This window comes from Osmerus mordax, chromosome 20 (assembly GCF_038355195.1).
Source record: "Osmerus mordax isolate fOsmMor3 chromosome 20, fOsmMor3.pri, whole genome shotgun sequence".
NCBI classification, from domain to species: Eukaryota; Metazoa; Chordata; class Actinopteri; order Osmeriformes; family Osmeridae; genus Osmerus; species Osmerus mordax.
Genome location: NC_090069.1, coordinates 12775405 through 12787492, shown reverse-complemented (window position 1 = coordinate 12787492; position 12088 = coordinate 12775405). Strand labels below are relative to the sequence as shown.

At 40.4% G+C, this 12088-nt stretch overlaps 1 protein-coding gene across 1 annotated transcript; it reads right to left on the bottom strand.

Annotated features, from left to right (window-relative positions):
- Positions 1–1332: 1332 nt before the first annotated feature.
- Positions 1333–10831, bottom strand: LOC136964572 (group 3 secretory phospholipase A2-like). The gene is made up of 8 exons (XM_067258728.1): positions 10749–10831; positions 7643–8061; positions 7424–7556; positions 7152–7286; positions 6419–7038; positions 6203–6332; positions 1899–2015; positions 1333–1750 (listed from the first exon to the last, which is right to left on the bottom strand). Exons 1-8 carry the CDS (start codon positions 10829–10831, stop codon positions 1513–1515), a joined length of 1875 nt encoding a protein of 624 aa, XP_067114829.1. The 3' UTR covers positions 1333–1512.
- Between the last annotated feature and the right edge of the window lie 1257 nt (positions 10832–12088).

Here is a 12088-nt window from a genome sequence, read left to right as displayed (position 1 = left end):
TTTTTGTATTACAATATTTCACGCAGGAGGAGTAGACAAAGTTTGTTAGATTATTGTCAGCTCCTCCTGCGTGAAATATGCGGCTCTTGTTTTGTCCATGTTTGCGATTGGATATACGGTGCAAACACCGCCTCTTTATGTGAACGCGCACGTCTCTAGATTGGAAAGATCTGGGTTGAGTTAGAGAGTTGATAACGCCGTCGTGGTACCGCTTATCGTGATTGCGATTGTTAGGCTTTGTGTAGCCGGCTAAATAGGCCTAATGAAACGTAATCATTAATAAATAATAAAATTCATAGTTTACCCACCTCTAATTTTACCACTACACCACTGTCTACAATGTACATTTTTATAATAGTTTGCCACTTTGCGGAGGAACCCGCATCGCTGCTTGCAGCTATATTTTGTTTTATTATTAGTTTTCTTCGGTCATACGAGGTCAAAGCCTGACTGAATTCCCTGGTTACCATAGAACACACCCAATATTTAGTATATTATGTCCCATATTCATCTATATATTATGGAGCATATAATTAAATACAATATTACACATTATGATACATAATTAAATATATGTGCATATTCTTTAATATATAAAAAAGCGGCAATTTCTAATATAAATATATTAACATAATATAAAATTAAGCATATATAAAAAAAATATTTAGGGTACAATTATAATTTTTTGTTAATTATTAATCTGTATCAGTGTAGCCAAGAGGTATATTAACTATATTAAATATTGTCAATCAACCAGTAGAATAGAATATAATTATAAAATATATTGACATTTAATACATAGGGAAATTGTTTTTCTTTCCGTAAGGGTGGTTGGTACCTCACATATGGTGGCAGCTCCTAGTTTAATTTAATTGTGACTACCTTAATTGCATTAGTTCATTAAGGAAACAAAATTCTCGAAAGTTAGCTACAGCCTTCTACCTAATTAGGCTGGTGCACAGCTATCTAATGGCTCTGCGCCAGTGTCCCTGTTGTGTTTACTATATTAACTCGAGTGCGGCACCTAGTTTAATTTCATTGCAACTGCCAATGATTTCTCTGAAAGTATGTTTCTGTATTGATTTTGATTAATTATTACATATTGATTATTTTACTATTTAGATAATAAACCTATCATCATCATTTTATTTCATTGCAACTGCCTTTGTTATATATAAAAACAAACAATCCAAATGTGTTAGACCAAAATACAATTACTTCAAGACATTTTTACAATTATATTATGCAATGTAGACTATGTTGACTATGGCCTGTTGGTTATACTTGAGAAATTACTTTTCATCCATGTAATATTTCATAAGACACCCAATGTACAATGATTTATGTATTACAAAACCAATAAAACGCCATGTTAATCTACTACACACACACCGGCACAATTTACATACTTGATTACCCTGTTGTACTTTCTTAAGTTAAATCCGGTGTAAAGCATGCACGCTTTCAATATGAATGTCCATTAACATTCACAAGTGATTTCCCTCACAATATTCAAGAGAGGCTGGAGTGTGCCCCCTGCTGGTGAAGCTTCTTTGTCTTGGTCTGTGTCATCCTAAGACATTGCTTATAAAGTCTAACTGGGCGCCCCTTTCGCTTGGTCCTTCTCATGTTGCGCCTCCTGACTTGCAGCCTCATGATCTCTAAGTGGCGTCCTTCAACCATTTCTCCACCGCTTGGCTGCTGCTGCTCCAGCTGGGAGAGGAGGGGCTGGACCAGAACTGCTGTGCAGCTGTGAGCAAAGAGAGTGAAAGCGAACAAGAGTGAGAAAGAGGAGGAAAGTGGGGGCCTAACTAACACTGTACTATCACTGCCCAGGAACCTATTATAGTAATTAAAGATATTTACATATAAAAACCAGGTTAAAAAAACTGACTGACCTTGACTGCTGAGTGCAGTGCTGTGGCTGCAAAGTGAAGCAGGACTGAGACACATCCTCCAGCAGGACAGGCAGTAACCCACTCAGCTTCCTCTGTTGACCCAGCCTCTGGAAGAGTCTGAGGGGGGAGAGAGACAGAGGAAGTGGTCAGATTGATGCAACTGCTATGGCAGTAGTAAACAGATGGCTGTGTCAGAAGATATGGGTGAATATAGACTGTAGGATGAGGCTTTATTTTGGGACTGCCCACACACAGACATATGTGCATTTATCCTACAGTGTAAACCTACTGATATGTGAGGGTGTGAGCGCACACATGGCCACTGCCCTTCTTCGTGTTCTGAAACGTCTGTCTGGCCTTGACAGTGATTATGTAAGAGGTGTTACTTTCACCACATCAGTCTGCAAACAGTGCAGGCAATGTTTACTTTAAAGTCTACTTTACATTGGCTGGGAAGAGTGATGGCAGACACTACTCACAATCTCAACTGTGTGCAACTTTTCAATATCAAACCTGATACAGGGGTCATTGTACAACACTGTAAATACTGAGTCTGCCAATTGAAACAGTGAGAAGTGTAATATTTCTGACCATGAGTATCTGGCACTGTTCACATACAGCTGCAGTGGGAATTGTTTAGTTTAGAGATCCAATGCATAGTATTGAGTATAGATCATGTACTGTGGATTCTTGGGTATAGACATTCCAAAGAGATTCCATCTAAAATTGATCTCTTCCATCTTCAATTTTTGGGTGTGACTGCCTTTGGCAAGACACAACCTATATTATCTCTCATATATATGATTATTTATTCTTTTCCCAACCTAACTCGTCCTTAAATTTGGCTCAAGACGCACTTGTTCCGGGAGTACAACGGTACTTAGGAATGGTTCGCTTGACCCGATGTTAGTTTCCTCAAGGATCACAATGACTCTTGCTTAGAGACTTGTTGCTCTTGTGGTTAGTGGTAACTGTTTTAAATTTTTGTTCTCGCTGTGATATATTGTTTTTATTACTGTTGCTTGCTTTTTTCCACAGGTACACTTGCACTTATAGCGGTTCATGTTGTTTAATTGTAACTTGTTCAACTACATGCTCTTATGGTTCTTCCCTTTGGCACTTACTTTGGTTGTTCACAATGTGTGCCTCATGTTTTGGCTACTCGCGATGTTTTTTGGCTATCTTGTTGTTATGATCAGTGACCTATGCACTTTGTAAAGCTCTCTCTTGGAAGTCGCTTTGGATAAAAGCGTCTGCTAAATGAATAAATGTAAATTTTTGCACTACATAGACAATGTTGGTGTCAAAATGTTCATCTTGGTCAAGTTTACATTGCTTGTATCCGAACACAGGCATGATTTTGGACGAAAAGTGAAGCTAACAGTAGCTAACTAGCTAGCTAGCCACAGTCTACAATCAATATAAGCTGAGTCAGTGGACACCAAGTCAGTGAACAACAAGTCTTAAGTCATTTTGCTACTTGCATAGCTAGTTACAGCCCAGGGTGGTGTTATTGCAGAAAACAGTAATTGTTATAGCGGGACAAGTTATCCCTTATTTCTCAGCGTGAGAAATGGTTGAAATGCGTGAGAAATACATGGTGTTGCAAGCTATCTTCGGGGAGGTACTGTGACAGTTTACTGTAGCTGGCTGTCTAGCTGTTAGAACTGCAAGCCCACATGCACAGGCCAAGGTGATAACAGAGAATGTCTAATGTCTCATATGTAGCTCAAGCTAAGTAGCTTTATAAGCTTTTCTGTGATATCAACACTGTACTTTTTTGAGCTAGTGAAAAGTACCACTAGCGCTCACAAGTTTTACAACTGTAAAATAGAAGTGGTCTCCCCTTCGTTCTTCTGGTTAGCCCCACACACATCATTAGTATTATTACTACTCACAGTTAGCTGACTATTAGTGATGGGTCGTTCGCGAACGATCCGGCTCTAAGAGCCGGCTCTTGAAGGTGAACGTCGGGAGCTGGCTCGCATATCTGAAGAGCCGACTCTATTTTTAATAGATTAATACAGCCTATAAAAACTAAATGATTATGAAATAATGAATTTTAATTGTATTTAAAATAATTGACTAATTCAAAGAACAACAAAAAAATACTTGTAGGCTTAAAGGCACACACGATCATCCTCACATTCTGTTCCTCTCAATCCTGCATGAGGGAGGGCCAAGCCAACTCACACACAGTCAGAGAGTAGTCAAAACTCGGAGGAGAGCCATGACAAATCAATGCATTTTTAAAGATATGTGGTTACGGTCGAGTATGATTTCATTTAATAATTTAATTCAAATTGTTTTCACACCCATCATAGTCAAATTCATAGTTAAAACATGTATTTTTTTAAGAGCCGTTCGGGAGCCAAAAGAGCCGGCTCTTTTTGGTGAGCTGAGCCATACGAGCCGGCTCACGAAAAAGAGCCGGAATGCCCATCACTACTGACTATCTACCTCTGACATGGAGCAGAGCACTATGATTCGGCCTCGTCCAGGTGAGGAAAATTGTACATCACGCCTGCAAGAATGTGCTCTTCTGTAGAAGATAATCCAGTTCTACAAAGCACAAGATGCTGTGTGTTAGCCAGCTACAGTAATAGCTACCAAACAGTTAGCTAGCACAGTTAGCTTTGTTTTCCATGTATTTGCACTGTTGAGCTAGAATTGTGGTGGGACTGAGATCATTAAAGCAAGTAAGAACGACAGGGGTATCAGATGATGATCATAAGTCCCGTAGAGCAATCAATGCCATTCAATATCCAAACAATTGGAGTGGATACGCGCGAGGCAGTTTTCCCCAGAGCCATAAAGAGACATGTTACATCTATTATTACATTTATTTTGTTGTGAATGGCTGTAATGTAGTGCTCACTTATACTATCATATTTGCCGCAGCAGATATGAGATGCGACTTGAAAATCGCCAGTAAACTGCTTGGAAAATTGTAACGAATCTGGTCAATGGTCATTAAAGATCCTGTAAAGTGGAATTGAAAACGAGTTGAATGTGTACTTAACCACCCATCCAAATTCGATTAAAAAAAACACAGAACGTATGTTAAATTAGGCTTTGAAATCGTGAGAAAATCAGCCCTCTTCTCTGCTTGAGATTGGGGGGGCGTGTCGCCTGAAGGAGCTGAAGCTCCGCCCCTAGCCCTACCTACGACCCAGATAATGGACGCTACGTCAAGCCGAACAAAACAGTATAGAATTAGAATGTATTTGTTCAATGAATCCCGTCTGTCTCTGGTCCATGTTAAAACTATCTGCTGTGAAATGGTCACTGCGGCTGTTGGAGTTTATCCGAAGCTCTCCATCAGCGTGGCTCTTCACAAAAGCAATCCACCTATTTTTCCTTTCCTCATCAATAGGGAAATTAAATAGCATTGCAGCGCAGCTGAAGTTCTTGCATCCAGGAAAGATGCAGTTGCGGGTGGAGGGACACATTCTGAAGATAGCTAAGCTAGCTGATGTAGGCTACAATAACAGTACAGCAGGAGGAACCATTCAGTGATCTGATGTAGATGGGTCAAAATGACGTAGATAGGTAATTTTTTGGCCCCGCCCATTAAAACCTGATCTGAAAACGGAAGAGAAACTGTTCTATGGTATAACTCCAAATTTCAGTGCGACAAAGTTTTCGCCCTTTGCCCATGCTTTCAGGAACTAATTTCAAACGTATATAATGTACTGAGAAGCAAATCATGGAATTTGCTTTACAGGATCTTTAATCAATTTGATTAATGTTGAACTACTGCAACTAAACTTACAAGCTAAAACTATCATTTGTATCATGTGTAGATGGAAAAAGCTTGTTCTAAAGGGGGGTTCTTTATAGTGGCGATTATTTACATTGTGCTCAAGCCTTTGGCTTGAGCACACCCAATTAATAAAGACTGGGTATATTGTTATGATTAGCTACAGAATGCTTAGCCTATCAAGATCAAATGAAGCAGACAGCGTACATGCTTCCGAGCGGCCCCTTAATCGATAGGCTAGGCTACTGACCATTTACAATAAGTTACGTCTATTATTAATTGGCAGCATTTATGCCATTTAGAACATACTTCATGGCTGTAAGGTGTCATTAAGTAGCCTAACTGTATTTCTTTGGGGGAATTCGGACAGACCTGCCCCCACTGCAAAAAAAAATCCTAGAGGAAACACTGTGATTACAAGCTGGAAACAAGCAACTAGACAGCCCTGCTAAAGATCCTGTAGAGTTGAGTATAGAGAAGATTATATCTATATGTGTGGGTCCAGTTAAAGAGAGTGATGGAGAGGACGGGGAATATTTACCTGCTAGTGCAGTTGCAGTGGTACAAGCTCCTGGACTCTGAGTTATAGAAGCTGTATCTCTCCTGCTGCGGAGGGATCTTCAGGCTGCACGTATCCAGGTCGTGGTAAACCTCACAGGACTGTGGTTTATCTAGAGAGAGGAAGATAGGAGAGGGTGAATCAGGATCCAGGGCAAGACAGGACACACAAACACATGTAGTGATGGCTCCCACATACCTATATTTGCTGTGACTCTTTCCACAAGTTTATTAGAGAAGTTGGCTTTCATTGTGTGGGTGACACAAATAATTTGAAATGGCATTGTGTCCGTCTCCTGATTGCACACTGGCATGGAGGCGGTCTCGCTCTCAAGTGTGGTCAGGGCTTGGGAGCTACCATCTGCTTCAGTGGTAGCGGAGATGGTTGGGGAGTCAGACACTTCTGTGTGGGAGGCTGGGAAGGCAGGAGTGCTGTGGAAGGCTGGAGCTGAATTGTGAGAGGCTGGGGAGGCAGGAGCTGTGCTGTATGAAGATGCTGAGGGAGGGGCTGAAGTGTGGATAGCTGGGTCTGAGGAAGACAGGGTGGGGGAGGCAGAGGCTGTAGTATGGGAGGAAGGGGCTGAGGCAGATAGGCCTGGTGAGGCAGCTCTAGTGTGGGTGACTACATCAGAGGTGGGGAAGAACACTGAGTCTGAGGTTCTGCTTTTCTGGGAGTCTGGTGTGAGTTTGGCATTGGAGGTGATGGTTATGTTGATAGCGGCAGTAGCCATGTCGTCTTCTTCAGAGTCTGTGTTTGAGTAGTTGTACACAGTGGCTGGATGCACCACAGCATACAAAGCCATGTCTTCCTCCAGACACCTGTTGGAGAGACATGCAGATTAAAAGATGATTTTAAAATGTTTGCACCTGTAACTGGTCACCTTAATTACAAGTAGGCACTGAAGTCAATGTAAGTCAATGCTCTTACTTACATTCCAAACCAGTTTCTCTTAACACACTGGAGATTGTAGGAAAAGTCAAAACACTTCATTTTCAGCAGGTTGAAGAATGTGTAACCCACAACATTTGATATTCGGTCCTGAGCCGCCAACAGACACTCGCGAAACCTACAAAAAAACAGGAATGTTGGTTAAAAAAATGGCAGTGCCTGACATTAACAAGTCTTGGAGGGGGAAATTAACTGTAATCAGATTTCTCAGAAGAAAAAAGTGCCAAACAATATGTTGTAGAGAAGTTGTCTTACTTGTTGTCACAGTTGCAGTGGGACATGGTGAAGATGTTTTTGTTGAAGACTCCATAGTTGTATTGAAAGGACAGGATGGTGTCCTGACATTGGTCATGCTCACGGCAACAGCTATCAGTGTCAGAAAAGACACCTGAGAAGATACAAGAGAGTTCAACAAAATTAAATGAGACCAGGTTACAGGTTATCACTTATGATAATCACTGAACACTTACCTACCCAAATCTTTGTATGACAATGCCTTGTTCCCAGCTCCACACCAAAGAGTTCCAGGTACAATAAAACCACGTTTCAGGCGTCGGTGTGTCTTTCCCCCAGATCTGTCACTGTCGCCATGAAGTTTCTGGACTGAAGCACCCACAATGTAGTGACCATCCGCACTTCGTATGTGCCTCTTTCCAGAGCGTTTCGTGCGATCCGCAATTGTTCGAGGGTTAAATGCGGCGCATGATTCGAGCATCATATTGATTTCGAAGTGACTGTCAGGGCGTCCGGTGAATTCTCCCTCGCGCTTCCAACACAGATCCAAGTAGTTCGCGGTAACAGAAGATTCATCATTCCAGACACAGTTGACCATAGAGTGCTCATTTGACCAGACAAGGTGGTATAGGCGGAGTAACGACTGGGTCTTGTTCTGGCTAAGGAAAGTGTAATGGGTCTGGCAGTTTGTGACTTTCGTCCAAACGCAGAAGTTTCGAACTTCACTTGTAGCAATGGTCGATTTCAGAACAGCCAATATTAGAACAATAACGCGTAGAAGGGACTTAACACCCATTACTTTTCTTCTTTTTTTACACTGAACAAATGTAAATTCAGCACCAGATCTAACTATATACAAATTAATAGTGAATAGTTAAATAGTTCAGTAATTATTTCTTGCAATACTGTGTAACTAAACTTTTGGCCTATTGAAACATGCACACGCCTTGTTCTTGTCCTTAGCACGTTTGACGGACACGGTGTGCAGGGTGGTTTTCTTAACATGACCAGGGGGGTGGGGGAAGTGGGGGGCTTTCCCGATGTTCTAGAATTACGTGAAGACTCGGTACTCTGAAGTGATCACGGGATTTACAACAATTCACTAAAATATTCTCATTCCACACACCCCTCCCTTCCTTTCTCGAAGACAATAATAGAGGCTGTATCCTTCAGAGACGTCAATATACAAACCTGAATTAGCCAGCCAATCAATCTGAAAGTATGATATCATAAATTAACGATCATTTATGAGCATGTTTTATGAATAGAGTATCTCTTGTAGGCTACAGCATGATGTGTGTCTTCAGAATTTGAGATGTAAATTATATTCCACTATAGACTACTGAAATAAGACACATGTAGGATGCCTCGACTGTATCTCATACACTTCGAGTAGAGTTCAAATTTAATCCGAGGTTAAATCTGAGTTCATGAACTTCAACCCACTTGGAGAGAAAATCCAACATGATTATTCAAGAATGCAAAGGTCAGTCGTTTCCCGTTGCGTGTCTCTTGCAAGGCGATTGGTTGTAACCTCACCTGATGCGCCCAAAGTTTTCTGACATGTGGCAGCGCAACTCATTGGGGATTTTATAATTTTATTATTATTATAACCACAAGTAATTACTAATTCCCGAAAGTGCGGCAATCACAACACTTACATACTGAAATCTAAAAAATATATTTAGTTTTCCCTTTAAATACCATGCAATATCATGATCATGTCAACATGTATTCAATTGACAGAATTTCAGCAATATTTGTTTTGATGTACGTGAGCGAAAGATAAATTGAAAGGAACATGGAAAAAAAGACAGAGAAAGAGTTAACAGTGAATCAGTGCTATTGGAGTGCACCAAATGTTGGCCAAACCATTACCAAACACACAAAAATGAAATCTAAATGCAAGAACTGGAACTATGCAGTAACAGTATGTTTACAAATATACAGTGCAACAAGGTATTCGATTATGTCATCACATCCTTTTAAGATTGGAGGTGAAGGACAGTGATAGACTGTTTAACAATTAACTAAAGCTCTTTTATATTGCCAGTAATTATGAAGATTCACCAGGAACCCCGTGCCCCAGTCCGAGGTCCCCTGCAAGATGAAAAGGACTTTTGACTATTCATGCAGCTACTGCAAGAAATTAGCTATGCTGCCTATTACATTTTTGTTTTACACTGCATATCTTAACTGAAGCGATTAAGTAATAAACAACAATTCTGCAAGGAAAATATTACAATTAGATAAATAGCAACTAAAATGTACACATGCTACAAATTCCCTGATTTTCCATGACTTGGCCCCCAAAAATATCTAATCCCCCGACTTTCCTAGGGTCACAAAATCAGTTACTTTTCCTAATTCAAATACAGAGTTTTATGAGTGTGGGCTTAAAAGTCATACCAGAACTACACAGACGGGAGGCGGGCCCTGTGTCAGTCATCAAACTCGACACTGTTGTCACTAATGAGAACATGTCAGCACCAGTAGCGGAGATAGCGTGGGTGCATGGGTAAGAAAGGGGCCCTTGCTTAGTGACACAATGCAGATAATTAGCTGAAAGAAGCTAACTACGGCTTCTGATCTCGCACAACCACATTCCGTTAATCCAGCTCTTTTTATCAAACGTAAATTACGTAACAGTCACTTAACTCATGGCTATGGTAAACCAGCACAACAATAACAATTGCCAGGCAACAAAACGCTACATTCAGTGCCGAACGAAGTTTCAGCCGTCTACGTCTCATTAAGACATAGCCTACTTGCGTTCGTGCATGGATGAGGCCAGACTGTCAAATCTCACCTTTCTGTGTGTGGAGCGGGTCATACATATTGACAAGGACAAAGTGTTTGGCAAATTTTCCACCATGAAGGAGGAGGATGAAGATTTAATAAGGGATATGTGTATAGTTTTGTTAGATTTATTTGTTCTGGAGGATCGTTAAGCAGACAACAAAATTGTAAGAAATACTGTGGCACTGATTGAGCGCACTTGGCCTGTTCAGCACCATCGCTGTCAATCAGCTGTTGCTGTCGGTGGTGTTGAAAATTTTTAATTTGACTGGCAAACTGTTTTCTTTGTTCGTCAATACAAACTTGTCAACAAATGTGGCTTTTCTTTGTGTCTTATTTGACATATAGGCTTAGTTGGCTGAACAAGTGACACATTGTAACATATGCATTCATCAGATATTGAACGTTTTTTTTTACGGTTTTAATTTTAAAATGACTTGGTAGCAGAGGGCCCCATGATGAAGCTCCGACCCCACTGCACTGAAAGTCTAGCTCCGCCCCTGGTCAGCACTCTATCTTTTTGTCTTTGTTCTTAAAGCAATCGTACCAGTGCTCCAGACACTCCCCCTTGGCGGTGATGCCAAGCTGGCAGCCTCCTAATGGGTAAAAGGGCACAGGAAAACAGGCCATGGTTAATTTAAGCACCGGTTTACAGTCAAAAGATTCAAAGGTCCCTTCACCTGCTTGTGAGCTGCAATACAATGGGTTCAATCCTCACCGGATTTGCAAACTCACATCATGCCAGTTTTGATCAGAAAGGCAATTTAGGCTATTGAAGATTACAGTGAGAACTAACAGAAAACTTACCAGTGAAATCATTGGACTTTCCCAAGTCAGTCCCAAACTGAGATTTCCAGGCTCTTCTTGGCCATGCAGCTCATAACTGAACTCCGGCAAAACAGAGCCAGGGGAAGAGTGAATGTAGAATGAAACGTTTTTCCACTAATTTTCCTTAATGCAAGAGGAAATAGTGATATGTGTCAGCCTCACATAGTTGAAACAGTTACATCAAAACTAAGAAATTGGGCAATGATGTGTATAAATGGTTCTAAACTATATTATGACTTAAACATCCCCTTAAGTTTTCCCCTCTACTGATGTTTTTAAGCATTTACTCATATTGCTTTCATTAATAAAGAAACCCCTTTGAAACAAGCAGATTCAAACAATGTTGTCACTCTCTGGCAGTATCTTAGCTGGATCACGATTCAAACAGTAAACAACTGTAAATAAGATAGAAATGTATTATTGGAAAACTGGCTAATTGAACAATATTGCTGGAAATATGTAATGTTGCATTTACAATTGAACTGTTGTCTAGCAAGTAATTAACCCAGTGTTTCCCACACATAGACAAATTTGTGGTGGTGCGCCACAGAATCAACACCGGCCGCCACATATTACGTTTCGTTATTCTTTTTTTTTTTTTACATTATAGTGCAATAATAGCAAATCTTAAATTTGTTCCTGGAAAAATACTGTCTGGTAGGTTTTTATTAGTGCTGTCAAACGATACAAATATTTAATCGAGATTAATCGCATTAATGTCATAGTTAACTCGCGATTAATCGCAATTAATCGCACATTTTTATCTATTCTAAATGTCCCTTGATTTCTTTTTGTCCGATAATTTTTTCTCATTTTAATGCTCTTATGAAATTGGAAAAGTGGATAGGATTGCTTAGTGCAAATGTTTTTTTTTATTGAAAGCAACATTGCAATTGCCTGGCTTTGACGAGGGGGCGGAGAATTCGCATCAGCTGTGTGCTTGGCCATCAAGTGGTATTTCAGACTGGACGTGCTGCGATGATAGCTCAGTTCACAACAACAAACCACACAGATAACTTTGGTCTTGTCAATGGAACCATTTGGCAACTTTTTAAAAGT

Coding starts and splice junctions, on each gene's coding strand:
- LOC136964572 (XM_067258728.1), bottom strand. CDS start 10,831: ATGGCCTGTTTTCCTGTGCCCTTTTACCCATTAGGAGGCTGCCAGCTT. Junction 7,039..7,151: donor AAGAGAAACTGGTTTGGAAT/GTAAGTAAGAGC, acceptor TCTCTCCAACAG/GTGTCTGGAGGAAGACATGG. Junction 1,751..1,898: donor CACTGCACTCAGCAGTCAAG/GTCAGTCAGTTT, acceptor CTTTGCTCACAG/CTGCACAGCAGTTCTGGTCC.